At 36.9% G+C, this 14,842-nt stretch overlaps 1 protein-coding gene across 1 annotated transcript in view; it reads right to left on the reverse strand.

Annotated features, from left to right (window-relative positions):
* Window positions 1-3,806: 3,806 nt before the first annotated feature.
* Window positions 3,807-14,842, reverse strand: part of LOC119506367 (succinyl-CoA:3-ketoacid coenzyme A transferase 1, mitochondrial-like) — a 36,899-nt gene continuing 25,863 nt past the window's right edge. Inside the window, exons 4-7 of the mRNA XM_037799394.1 lie at window positions 14,505-14,640; window positions 11,955-12,104; window positions 6,767-6,873; window positions 3,807-3,906 (exon numbers count right to left, since the gene is read on the reverse strand). Coding sequence (XP_037655322.1) covers window positions 3,822-3,906; window positions 6,767-6,873; window positions 11,955-12,104; window positions 14,505-14,640 — 478 coding nt within the window. The 3' untranslated portion in view covers window positions 3,807-3,821. The remainder of the gene's footprint in view (window positions 3,907-6,766; window positions 6,874-11,954; window positions 12,105-14,504; window positions 14,641-14,842) is intronic.

Here is a 14,842-nt window from a genome sequence, read left to right on the forward strand (position 1 = left end):
TTTATAACATAATGAAAAAGAGAAGAGAAGACACCCTAGAATCGGTCTTCCTGTGGTTGTATCCTGGCTGCACCTATCTGAGTGACATCAGGTATGTAACTTAACCTCTTTGGGCCTTAAAATCCTCATCTGTAAAATAAGAGAAGTTATAGTTCTCCCTCACAGGGCTACTGTGAGGATTAAAAGAAATAATGCACTTGAAGTATAAGGCAAGGACTAAAACATAATAAGTACTCGATTAATGGTAGCTATTATTATTGTCAATATTTAGCAGGCAGCAGAATATGCAGGTAATTTAATGATCTCTGAAGATTCCCCTAAAATACTAGACTTCAGAACCCAGCTTGTAATCACCCACCACACCAGGACCAGTGAAAATTAGCAGGACAAGGTTGGAAGCGAAGGGGCATAGAATCATGGAGGCCAGTGCAGTCAGTGGGTGCACAGAGCGTAGCAAAGAATCAAGAGTGGGGAGACTGGAGGTCCAGGGTACTCGATAGACTGAAATGCACAGAAATCACACAGTCAAAAGAGGGTTTTCATATCAGAAAATGCCCAATCTAAGCACAATCCCCAATTCCAAATTATTTTCCGCTTCTGAGAGCACAGTTCTTACAATTCAAGCTATAGGATGTGGGTGCCTTCTATTCTGAGCATGTTGCCCTGCAGGAGTAAGGCTAAAGGAGGAGCGAGGGGGGGGGGGGGGGTGCGGGCTTACAATAAGCCTATCAGCTAAAGATTTGGTTTGCTTATGTTCCTAAACTGGAATGATAAATAGATTTCATTTTGGTTTGTCTAATCCAGTTCTATCCAATAAAACTTTATGCAATAATGAAATATTCCACATCTATGGTGATCAACACACAGGCACTAGCCACATGTGGCTACTGAGCCTTGAAATGGGCCAGTATGACTGAGGATCTGAATTTTTAATTTTATTTAATTTTAATTCATTTAAATTTTAAAAACCACCTGTGGCTAGAACTTACCGTGTTGGATAGTGCAGGTAAAATCAAATGGGAGTGGCTATCTACAGCACCATACTGAAAGGGACCAAGGTGAGTCTGAGCTCAACTAAGAATGTAGTGATAGATCAGAAATGTCGGTTCCACAACAAGAGACAGCAGCTTTATCATATTTTCAGGCTCTGTTAAAGGATCTTATCTTCCCTACGACAAAAGAGAACCTCTCAGGCCCAAGGGTACATCAACTTATGAGCAGAAGGACAAACTATGGTATCTACATACAATGGAACATTGTGCGGCTACACAAAGGAATGAAGTTATGAGGCATGCTGCAAAGTGAATGAACCCTGAGGACATTATGTTAAGTGAAATAAGCCAGAAACGAAAGGACAAATATTGTAATAATGAGCAAACTCTGAGAACTGAATTCAAATGCACAGGTTATCAGGAGATACAAAGTGGGCAGAGTTTGGGCAGTCAATGATTAAAGAGTACAGAATGTTCAATAAGGCTCATTGCAAAGGTTCCTAGATTGTAAGCTCTGACAGCAGTCACATTTCCTCCAGAGTTTTAATTGTTATCTCTAAATTCTGAGATTCTGTGCTCTTTATGTATAACCTGGTAGTTCCTGGCAACTTTGGGTATCTTTGTGACACCTGAGACCAGAGTTAGAATTCTGCAGCTCTGCAAGTCAGCATTACTCCATACAGCAATTGCTAAAGAAGCTGAAAAGGAGATCAGAATGAAGCTGCTCTGGTTAGGAATAAGGTAAATCAGAATATGGGGTAAAGGAGGCTATTGTCTGTATTTTAAAACTGTAACTTCTGTGTGAGACCACAGAAGAGATGTTTGTTTTGTCCAAAATTTATATTTTCTGTAGCAAACTATCTGATTTAACATGTCTGGTCAGTTTATATAAACAGTATGGAAACTAGAATAGGGAATGAGATCTTGTTATTCTATACAGGTTATTGTAATACCCCAATACATTCCAGAGTATTTTGGGAAGAAAGTTAAAAAAGTATTTGCAAAGTCCCTTGAAGGACTGGAGAAAAAATATGGAACTATTAAACTTCCCCACCTGGGGAATTCCTGATATTCTTTTAAGCATTAGGGACTCCCAATTTAATAAGCCAAGCCTTCGATCTTGAAACTTCCCTTTATGAAACTTATTTCTGTAATAGTGAAGCTAAGCTTACTTATAATTATGCCACAGAGTCACCCCCAGAGAACCTCTTTTCTTGCCTAGATGTAGCCTCTTCTCTAAGTCAAACTCGGCAAATAAACTCACTACCCTCCCTCCTACATGGGACCTGACTCCCAGGGGTGTAAGTCTCCCTGGCAATGTGGGACATGACTCCCAGGGATGAGTCTGTCCTGGATCGACAATTCCTTCTTGACCAAAAAAGGGGAAGAGAAAAAAAACAAAACAAAGTTTAATGGCTAAGAGATTTCAAATAGAGTCGAGAGATCATTCTGGAGATTATTCTTATGCAAGCTTCAGTCAGATATTGCAAATTGCCACAGTATGTCAAGCTCCAATCAACAGTATTCCTGAAAACCCTAAAGAATACCCAGGGCTCTATCTAAAACTCTATAAAAGTTTTATCTGTTAAGCTTATTTTTTCAGAAACTTAAAGTCTCCAGATGACTCCTGCGCCAGATAAGCACTGAAACCCAGAGGTACCAGTCTCTCCAAGACTTCAACCAGTTTCATTCCTCTACCCCATAATGTTGCCACCCTTTATCAGCACAGAAGTACATAAAATTAATAGAGTGTTAAACTATTGGTTATTTTATGCATTGTTATAGCCTATTCTTCAGTAATGTTGCAGATATGTGTCATGGACAAGTCATCAAGATGATTCAATAAATAAAAAAGAGATTACACAGAAACAATAAATCATATCTACTTTAAGTGCAGAAAATATACTAATGCCATTGCAAAAGAAACCAGCACCCTTGGGTTGAAAGTACCACATCCTCCAGCACTTTAAAAATAAAACACTTCACTTTCTGATTGAAAAACAGAACTCTACCACTTGATTGTTTCAAAAATAGCACCGCACTGCCTGCAAGAAACACCATCTTGGCCAGGTGTATAAATGAACCAAAATCTGCCACACATAACACCACCATTATGCTAAAAATCAGGATTATATATATTCTCATTTCCAGATCCCAAAGTGAGTTTCTCTGAAGCCCTCCCAAGAGTACACTATCTTAAACTCCCATGAAAATTTCATTGCAAACTGACCCTCAAAGCCTCAAGCTGAGAATTATTTTGAAGTCTTATTTGGGGTTCAAATACGTACAGTCAAAATGGGAGGGTCTGAGTCTAAGTACCTATCACCACTCCAGAGCCTTAACCCTTGGGAAGGCTCTAGAACTATTCAGCCTCCCCCTCCTAAGATACCCAAAGGAAAGTCAATTGGTGTTTAATTCAACTGTTTCAAACAGAGTCATATCTAAGCAATTATTTGTAATGTCCTCCCTCCTTCCTTAAAAAATTCACAATACCTACCCTGGTAAGATAATGAAGTTCATCTGATACAATTTATTATTTTCCTGGGATTCTGTATATGAAAATTCATCTTGGCACTTCACTCAAGAAGGTCTATTTTACTTAAGTACCAAAAGGACTTTTATAAGCTAGTCCCATAACTTGATTCTCAAAAGACAGCAATCTATCGAGGCCCTAGGTAACCAGAAAGCAGACATTACAGCAAAATTAGATCTAATTATATGTCAATTATTATATGTTTAAAATGGAATCCATCCATATCCAGAAAACAAATAAATTGTTGTACTTTTCTTGAATACATAACATCAACTTTAAAAATTAACACAAAGAAATTAGAAACAACCTCTTTCTCTTACCTCTACCACTGTGGTTTCTGCAGCTTTGCACATAGGCAAGTTGAAATTCCTTGCACTTTTCCTATGTTAGGGGTGGGGAAATAAGGTAATGGAAAAAGAAGACCAAAAATAAGAAGCATATTTTTCAGCTTTAAAATGTTAGAGATTATAAGAATGTCTATGAACTAAGAATACGTGCATCTGTTTAAAAAAAATGTATCATATTTTCCATTACTGATGTTTATAACAATTTTATATATAAAAATAATACATTGGCCACTTCATTCAATTTAGATCATTCTTCACGGGGTAGAAGGAAAGAGGGACTATTTTTCACGTTCAACGTATAGTGTATACACAAAAAAATAAAATGAATATTACAAAATAAACTCTATTTAAAAGTAATTCCCCCTAATTCCCCCTGCCTGGAAAAAAAACTAATTTCCCTAAATCTTTTAACTGGGATGCCATTTTGTTCCTATAGCTAAATATTTCACTATACAACTTGTTCTCACTAAAATATTAAGAAAGGAAGAAGAATAAGTTCTTCAACTGAGAAGGTATAGTAATTATATTTTCTATTACAGAGAAGCATATTGCTGAAGTTAAATGATACATTCATTGGTAATTTGTGAGTCACCTATAAAGATCATTCTGGAGGATGATTTTCTACTGAAATTTTTGAAAGCACAACACCCACATCAGACCTTGAGGCATAAAATGTGAAGGTGTCAATTTGCCAATGGTTTTGCACCCCCCAAGTCCCTAAATTGATGCACTTCTCCTAACCATAAAAATTAAAATATATTTTTGTTTCTGGAAATACATGTTGATAGAAAAATTTCCTAGTTAGAAGGAAATGGAAGTATATCATAGCTATGTTCTACTCACTCTTTCAGCCAACCAATGTTGCTATCGTTCAGTTCAAAAGGACAGGTATAACAATAGGTACGCCATTGAAAGAGGAGTCCTTGCATACTTTTACAAGTTGCTGCTATGGATTCCAACAGAAGGCCGGGCATTAAAATCTCCAAGAGCAGAGTAGCCAGACACAAAGGAATCCAGGCCTCTCCCATGCTGTTAAAGGCTTAAACAAACTTCTGGACCAATTGTCCCACTAAACAGGAAGGTGGTCCTAGAGGTCAGTTTCTAGGACAGTTTAACCATCTGTGATGAGACCTCTCATTTCACATCAAAGGTCAGTAACCGTCACCATAAGTCAGTGCTTAGAATAGCCCTTAATGCAGTCTTGATATCAAGAGCCAGACAATGGAGCCCAGGCTAAACTCCAGGAAATATTTTTAAAAATTCATTGTCATTTGCAAATACATAAATTTCATTAATATTTGTAAAAAAGCAATTAAGGTTTGCAAATATTACACCAAAGCATCAATCAGTAAGGTAGATGTGAGGTAAAATGTCTTCTGTAATTGCTAAAATTAGTTGCAATTTTTAATACTGGCTTAATTCAAGAGACCTACATAATACCAATATCACAAATTCTTCCGAAATGAACAAAATCAACACAAGTTGTCACTAAGAATTTAATTGTGATTACACTAAAGCTGCATTTAGTTAAGATAAAAAACCTGCTAATTAAAAGCAACAAATGGCAATATTATGAGAAAGAAAATGATTTCTGTAAGTCTTCCACATTAAATATTTTGGAAGACTTTTATCTATATACTCAGAGGTAGCATAATTTTCAAAAAACAACTATATAGTCTATAAATCCAGGTATTTAGTATGCATAGAGTAATTAAAAGATTTTAAACAGAAAGCCTGTGGCTAGCAAGATAATGAAAATGAAAGTTCAGCATTATAGTTAATCAACTTTTCAGATAGAACATTTATAAGCATTTTGTAGGAGACATTAATAGGACTGGAAAGGAGCTGACCTAAAAGATTATTAGCAATATCTTTCCAGAATGTCAAAGTAACTTGTACGTTTTAAGACAACACATATAAGCAGCAATATTAAAATTAAAGAAAATAATGTGCTTTTGTCATGTTTTCTAACCATGCCTCAACATTGCAGCTGGTCTTGGCAACTAAAATACATGGGGGGATTATCCTTTTCTTTAAGAAAGGATTTCTGTTTTAAATCATAATTGAAGTACATGTACCAAAACTTTCTACTGAAGCTTTCTATAAAATGCACACAGTTTGTCCACTAGGGGGTGCAGTAGGAATGAGAATGATCTCTGCCTTCAAATGGTTCCCACCCTGTGAGGTGATGGCGCATGGGGGTTGACATTTCCTCTCTTCTTTTTTTTAATTTGCAGAGATAAATCCCCCAAAAGGGATAAGGCACCCAATGCCAAGGCATTGTTTTGCCTTGTTTTTTTCTCCCAGAAATTCATAGTGAAATTAAAAGGCTGTAAGTAAACATACAAAAATCGGTAGCATTCCATTAGACCGGTAATAACAGAAGAGAACATGTAACAGAAAGAAATATAACATTCATAGCAGCAATGGAATCCATAAAATACCTATGAATAAACCATTCTCATTCCTACTGCACCCCCTAGTGGACAAACTGTGTGCATTTTATAGAAAGCTTCAGTAGAAAGTTTTGGTACATGTACTTCAATTATGATTTAAAACAGAAATCCTTTCTTAAAGAAAGGGATAATTTGTATGTGACTATATATACAGGAGTGAGACTCAAATATTTAACAAATAGTTCAACATGGGCACCAACCAGACAGAACAAACTCCCACAGATGCATCATACTAACGAGACTGTAGAACAGCAGCCCTGAGTATACATATACAGATGCACATATACATATACACATGCGTGGGTATGATTTCAAGCCATTTTTAAAATGAATGTTTAAATAGCAAACTCACCAAGATGTCCTTTGTGTAGTCATAATCTAGGAAATATAAAGTTGCTAAACACATTACATGAATATTTCTTAAAACCATCATACTACCTGAAAATCACGTTTCCTGCTCGGTCTGCTTTCCAAGCTTTCACTAAAGCAAAATCCCCTGTAATTGCTTCCTCCAAGATAAAATGTTGACCATTAAACTCCCTCACCTGCAGAAGACAAAAAGGATGTCGTCAGGTATTTGCATAGGACTTGTTTGACTGTGATATGCACTCTCATGGAGGCAGACAGGAGCACAAGCCTAGTCAGGGAAGGCTTCTTAGAGGGAGAAGAACCGATACCTCAAGGATGAGTAGTCTTAGACCGTAAGGGTTTAGTCAAAGTGGAAGAGGGGGAACTGCTGGAACAGCATGTGCAAGGCCCAGCAACGAGAGAGCTTGGTGCATTTGACTGCATTTGAGGAATTTGAAGTGCATGTTAACATTCATTTCATTATTCATTTTAGACTGTGCATGTTATTCATTTTAATATTCATTTTAGATTGTGCATGTTAGTATTCATTTTATTATTTGCATGCATAAGTTATCTTTGAAATAAAAAACAGTCCTCTTTATCCCATAAAAACTATATAAATGTATTGCTTTTGTACATAAAACAGTTATAAAATTCCATTTGTCTTTCCTAATCTATAATCACCTGTTGAGATTTTAATTAGAAATCCTAAAATTTATAAATTAATTTGGAGAAAATACACGCCATATCTTCCTACTCATGAGTATAATAAATGCCTCTATTTATCGAAGTCCTCTTTTACCTCCTTCAATAGTTTTATAATTTTCTCCATTAAAGCTCTGCATATTTTTCATAGGTTTATGCATTGGTACTTTATGGTTTCTGTTGCTGCTATGAATGTTATATTTCTTTCTGTTACATTTTCTCTTCTGTATTACTGGTCTAATGGAATGCTACTGATTTTTGTATGTTTACTTACAGCCTTTTAATTTCACTATGAATTTCTGGGAGAAAAAAAACAAGGCAAAACAATGCCTTGGCATTGGGTGCCTTATCCCTTTTGGGGGATTTATCTCTGCTAATTAAAAAAAAAGAAGAGAGGAAATGTCAACTCCCATGCACCATCACCACACAGGGTGGGAACCATTTGAAGGCAGGTATCATTCTCATTCCTACTGCACCCCCTAGTGGACAAACTGTGTGCATTTTATAGAAAGCTTCAGTAGAAAGTTTTGGTGTACGTACTTCAATTATGACTTAAAACAGAAAACCTTTTTTAAAGAAAAGCTTTTTAAAAGACAGCATCCCACTTTCCTGCTATAAAATATTAATGAACTTAGAGAATGTTTGATGAATTATTCATTAATATGAACTTAGGTAAATTATATGAAAGATATTCATAATCTACATATCACCATTACTCATTTTTTTAGTATCTTATCTACTTCAATACCATTACTGTAAACATCAGTGATTATAGTTTAATATGTTACATACAGATCTAGAAAACTGGACTAAATATATATTATGCCAGGAAAAGGGCAAGAAATTGACTTTTCCTTATCCCAATTACATAATTTCCTGAAGCGACGTCGGCATACCAGCTGTTTCTGAGTTTAGCTATTCTAAAATTTAAAAACAGGGAAGGAACTGGTTTTGCCAAACAAGCTACTAAACTCCTTTGAAAGAGTTGTGCATTTCACAATCTTGACTTTCTCCCCTTTCAGCTTTTTTGAATCTACTTTAATCAGATTTGCATCTCCTCTACTCTAGAAAAACCACTCCTATCATCACCAATGACCTCCAGTTTTCCAAATCTAATGGTGCATTCCCAGTCCTCATGTCACCTGGCCTCTTCACAGTATTTAAAACAATTGATCACACCCTGTTTAAACTTCCCCTTGGTTTTCAAAACATCAGACTCCCCTGGGTTTCCTCATTGCTCCCTGGTCACCCTTCCCCATTCTCCACGGCCACTCCTTCTCTTCCTCTCAACTTCTAAATGTTGAAGAAGCCCAGGATTCAGTTCCTAGACCTGCTCTCTAACTGCACTCAGGCTCTAGCCACTCATCTAGTTCCAAAGGCTCAACCAAAGACTCAACAACCACATGCTGATGTCTCCAAAGTTCCTATCCAGTTTTAAACCCTCCCCCAAGCTAGAACTTACTAAACACCTCTTCTTGAAGACTAATGGACATTTCAAATGCTCCATTTCTCAGAAAGAGTTCTTTGATTACTCCCAATAAGTGGGAGTAATAATAAGTGGCATCTCAATAAGTGGCACATTGGATTCTTCTCTTTTCTTACACCCCACAACCAATCCATCAGCAAATTCTGTTAGCTCTATGTCAACATATATCCTAATTCCAACCACTTCTCACAACTTTCACCATTATCCCTTAGTCTAAGTCACCTTCCACTCCCACTTGGATTAATATAACAGCCTCCTACTTTCGATCCCTGCTCCTTCTCCTTGACCCCTACAAAAAACTCACCCAACAGCCACAGTGATCTTGACAAAATGTAACTCAGATCATGTCACTCTCCCAAACCTACTCAAAATTCTCCCACTGACTTCTCATCACACTCAGTAAAATCCAAACTCCATGTGAGCTGGCTACTGTCTCTCTAACTTCCAATCCTACCACTCTCTGCCTCATTTACTCTGTTCTAGATGCACTGCCATGATGTTGCACAAACAGAACAAGCTCATAGCTGCCTCAGGATCTTGTACTTCCTTCTGACTTGAGCATGTATCCTTGATCTTCACCAACTCATATTCCTACCGTGTTCAGGTCTTCACCAAATGTCCACTCCTCAGAGAGGCTTTCCCTGACCACCCAATCTGGCACACTACCTCCCTGGCCACTGGTCACTCCATTGTTAAATTTTTCTTCCCAGCTCTTTTATTACTTGACATTACATGCCAGTTCCTTCACTAGCAGGGAGACTTTGTCTAACTCATTTCTTTTTCCAGGCTGCTCAGACCAGTATCTAACAAAGGGCAGTTCCTCAATTAATATTGATGAATAAAGGAATTCGGTCACATTTCCGTTCCTATTATAAACAAGGGACATAAAAAGCTAACAAGAATCCATTCAATATTATTTGCTTATTCTGGGGATACAGACAAACTTACAAAACTACTAGATTCGTGGGCCTGACTCCAGACAGAAATGAACTAAAGTATTTGGTACAGATTCTATCCTAGCCTATGTTTTCCCAGGATGACTTAATGCTACAACTTTTAGCAAGCTATCAAAGTATGAATCCAATTTTTCTGAGCATTTTTATTGAAGAATGCTAAGTGTCATTTTAATGAGTTGGCTCCTGCCTTTTATTTTGTTAAAAGCTTTTTAAACTTAATTAGCAGTAAAGAAATGTGGAAATATTAAATTTCCCCACCTGGAAAATTAATGATATTCTTACAAGTATTGGGGACTATCAATTTAGGAGGCTGAGCTCTCGATCTTGGGGCTTGCCCTCATGAAGTTTGTTACTGCAAAGGAGAGGCTAAGCCTACTTAAAATTGTGCCTAATAGTCACCCTCAGAGAACCTCTTTTGTTGCTCAGATGTGGCCTCTCTCTCTAAGCCAACTCTGTGGGTAAACTCATTCTTCCCCCCGCCCCTACGTGGGACATGACTACCAGGGGTGTAAATCTCCCTGGCAACATGGGACATGACTCCCAGGGATGAGCCTGGAGCCAGTATTGTGGGACTGAGAAAGCCTTCTTGGACCAAAAGGGGGAAGAGAATTGAAACAAAATAAAAGTTTCAGTGGCTGAGAGATTTCAAATGGAGTTGAAAGGTCATACTGGAGGTTATTCTTATGCATTATATAGATAACCCCCCTTTTTAGTTTTTAGTGTATTGGAATAGATAGAAGGAAATACCTGAAACTGTTGAACTGCAACCCAGTAGCCTTTATTCTTGAAGACGATTATATAACTATATAGCTTATACTGTGTGACTGTGTGATTGTGAAAACTCTGTGGCTCCCACTCCCTTTATACTGTTTATGGACAGTTGAATAGAAAATGAGGACAAGCAGATGAATAATAGAGAGGGATGGGGGGTATGGGATGTTTTGGGTATTCTTTTTTACTTTAACTTTTATCCTCATTCTTTTTAGTGCATGGTAATGAAAACGTTCAAAAATTGACTGTGGTGATGAATGCACAACAACTATATAATGGTACTGTGAACAACTGATTGTACACCTGGATGATTGTACGGTATGTGAATATATCTCAATAAAACTGAATTTAATAAAAAAGAAAGAAGCAAAATAGAATATGAAAAATGTTAATTAAAGCTTTGAATCAATATAGATCACTCTAAGAAAGGCAAAGCTCCAGATGGAAGATGCTGCTGGAGAAACTGAATAGCAAGGATCATGTTTGATGACCCCCTTATCTTCCCTCCAAATGCAGAGGTGCAAAGCTAGCATCCCTATATGCATAAAGGTGATAAGGGATTCCTCGGTTTACTAAATTTTCACTTCTTTGGATATAAATTCAGCATTTCTGTAAATCTGTTAAATCTCTTGAGCCAGGTAGACAAGGAGAATGGAAAGAAAATAAAAATATAGTAATGAAATGTAGGCTTGTGTAATTTTTAAAAATTGGCTCAAGTCTGGGTATTTCAAAAGTCTGGAGTTCTATTCATTTCTAACATATGAGTGAAGTTGCCTATTATAAAGATATTTTATCCCTATCTAGCACTTTAAATAAAGATAGGTTATACAGTTTAAAGCTCAGGTGTATCCAGAGTTACAGAATGAAGCAAAAAGGGCATAAGTAATAACTTCTATTTAACTCACATATAATTATACCTGTGCCTGCTTTTCAAGATGGTAGGCACTAAGTAGTAATTTCCTTGTTTTGTTTCTCCTTTAGTCACCTCTAAAAGGGGCCTGAGCATGAAGAGTTTAATACCATACATATTTACTTTATTTTTCTTATAAGCACAATCAGCAATTATAAACATCCCTAAGTTTGTTAAAATCTACACAAAACCAGTTCAGATAACGAACCTGGACTAGCTTATCTTTTGTTGATTAGCGCTTCCTCTCTTCTTTATTTATTCCAGTTTCTCTGTGAGATTTTAATTATTAGAAGTTGCTCAGCTTTAGCTAGAAAGTTCACCTAACTTATTTACATAAATGAATGACAGTGTTTTTCCTCACACAGAGGTGATTCTATACTTATTTACCCAATGAGTCCACCAAACATCCTACGTGGAAAATGGTGTTACCTGGATAACAGTACGTCATACCTCTCTTGGCTTACTGGCAATGGCAATGCTGCCATCCTTGTTGTATTTGATCGGTGCCCCTCCTTCTTGTACCAGGGTCCCATACCCTGTGCTGGTGTAAAACGCAGGAACACCAGCCCCACCGGCACGAATCCTCTCTGCAAGTGTGCCCTAAAAGTGAACAACCAACAGCCCACAAAAATTCATTAAGCACACTCTGCATGTGGACCCAGAAAAGTTTACAGACATGGCTCCTACTCTCTTGATGCTTAGAATTCTAAAAAGTACCTGGGCAATGTATATTGGTGTGTTTCACTAGCAGTGTGTGCTGATGATCAATGAAAAAAAATTACTGTCCCTCAAGATAACAACCTCTCTATTCTTAGTCCACATTCAAAACATGACTGCTGATTTGTATAGTTAGGCTTTCAGCTTCCAAGGCTCCCACTGGTTTCCTGACATCATATTCTATAAGTCTGCTTTTAATATTTTAAAATCAACTTTCAAATCTAAAATATTTAAGTTTTACATAGCTAATATCTACATTCTGAAAACATAATAAAATTTTTCATTTTACTATGTGCTGCGTAGGTATGTTCTAAATTTTATTAACAATATGTCGACAATGTAAAGTGTTCAAATTTATTTCAAATTTCTTTATTTTAAATCATTCTCCTAAGTATTTTATGTACTAAAATTATCTACCGAAGGAAAAGTCAAAAGTTGAACAAATAGTTCAACATACAGGCAAATTGGTTGATAAAAGCTAAGACTACTTCAAATTTTGGTTTAGAATTGAAACACAGCTGCAAGGAAGTTTTAAGTTTGTGTCTTCTTTTGGTCTTCTTCCTTCCCATGGGCAATCCCTCCCTCTCCTAGGCACCAAGAATTTCAAACTGTTTTCCTAGCTGGCGTGATTCCTGCCCCCTGCCCCTGGACGGGGTATGCTGGAATTCTGTGTATGGGGTTGGTATTGTTTTTGCAACTGTTCCTATAACTTTGAATTTATTTCAAAATAAAATTAAAAAAAAAAAAAAAAGAAAAGAAAATCTTCCAGGTAACTGGTTATCTATCCTACCTAATAGACAGAGACAACTCTACTTTGTGTTGTAGATATTTTAACTTATTATCATTCATAGAAATTAAATGATAGAAACAACCATAATAATACACCCTACTTTAAAATATGTTTTATATCTACTTACCTTCCCTCTCTCTGTCAACTTAGCAAGGCATGAAAGTAGAATAGTTGTGCAAGCAGGCCCCCCCGCAGGTACCAGCAGACCCTCCCCACCATGCCCCAAAGTGGGGCCTAATCCCAACTACTTCATCAACACTTCAACCACTGGCGCTCAGGCTACAAACAAGCTTCCAGTGCCACTATTTATTTATGTTCCACAAAGTTGGGGAGGGAGACACTGACCTCGTTTGGCTTAAAGAAAGGATATAAACAAAATATTAAGGAAGCTCCTTTCCCATATATATGTTTTCTGGCAAAATAAGAGGTAGAAAATACACAAGGTAATTAAAAGGTTAACTTTCAATAGTGCCACAACCCAAAAGATAAGGTATCTCAACTTATAATGTGAAGAGGAAAAGTATACCATTACTTTAAAAAAAAAAAAATCAAACGAAAATTGGATATATACCAAGCATAGGGCAATGCTGTGATAAGCATGGGTGAGAGTTCTGTAGAGTAATCAGGTATGACTATAGCACTGTGAAGCCTCGATTAGAAAGAACAGTTCTTTTGTGCATGCTCTCTCTAGACAAGCATACACTATGATTTAATTACTGAATATATAAAAAAAATTTCTTCCTCATTATTCTATTACAATCTTGGTGAAGTAGGTGGTAATAACATTTTCTGTTGACCAAGTAAAGCAGAAATGAAGACAGACAAGTCAAATGGAAGAGCAACGCATACAGCCTGTACACCCTTTTTTACTCAAAAAGTCTGCCCTTTTCTATGACAAACTCTTCAATCAATTAGGAGATGACGCATAAAATGAGTGGAAACTTGCCAGATTAATGGTGGTAAGTGCTTGCTTTGTAGTAAGATGAGATCCCAGAACTTACTGACTGATATAACCAGTGATGCCCAATGTGGGTTCCCCTCTCCTGATGTGCAAGAAGAGGGAGCAAGACCTGATCACTCACAAAGCACCTTCCTTTCTAATTCTATGATTTGTAGAAACTGACTTTTAAGACAATCCACTAATATTTCAGCAAGTCCTTTTGCATGCTTCCAGCACATTATACATTATAGTGTTCAACTTAAACATTTATCCTGTAGCCTAGGAGGTTTAGTAGAAATATCTCCTTTCTCAATGCACAGTTACAGAAATTAATTCTCTAACAAATCAACAGATGTGTACCTACAAACAAAATTCCTAGGCTTGGCAAAATTAGCATGCGCACGCACACACACACACACACACACACACACATACACACACCCACCTTATCTCTCTTGCACAAAGAAATTTATAGGAGGAAACAATTAAAATTTTAAGAAAGTTAGTTTTGTAAAGGACAAACTGTTTTTCTAGTTTAGGGAAATCATCTCACCTGAGGTGTCAACTCTACTTCTAATTCACCAGATAAGTATTGTCGTTCAAATTCTGCGTTTTCTCCCACATAAGAAGAGATCATGCGTTTTATCTGCCTGGATTGAAGCAAAAGGCCCAAGCCAAAGTTGTCAACCCTAGAGGGAAAATAAAGGCAGTTTACAATCAAAGGAATATTTCTGACTAAACACTATTATTCTTTGCATTTAACAAAAAAAAAAAAAAAAAAAGATGAGATTTTTCTGGATTTGGAAGAAAAGAAAACCTCTCTGGCTTGGCATTTAACCCCAGGTTCTCTCTCAGTTCTCCCCCACTCCACCCAAAGAACCTTATAAGCTG

The sequence above is a fragment of the Choloepus didactylus genome, chromosome 11 (genome assembly GCF_015220235.1).
Source record: "Choloepus didactylus isolate mChoDid1 chromosome 11, mChoDid1.pri, whole genome shotgun sequence".
NCBI lineage: Eukaryota > Metazoa > Chordata > Mammalia > Pilosa > Megalonychidae > Choloepus > Choloepus didactylus.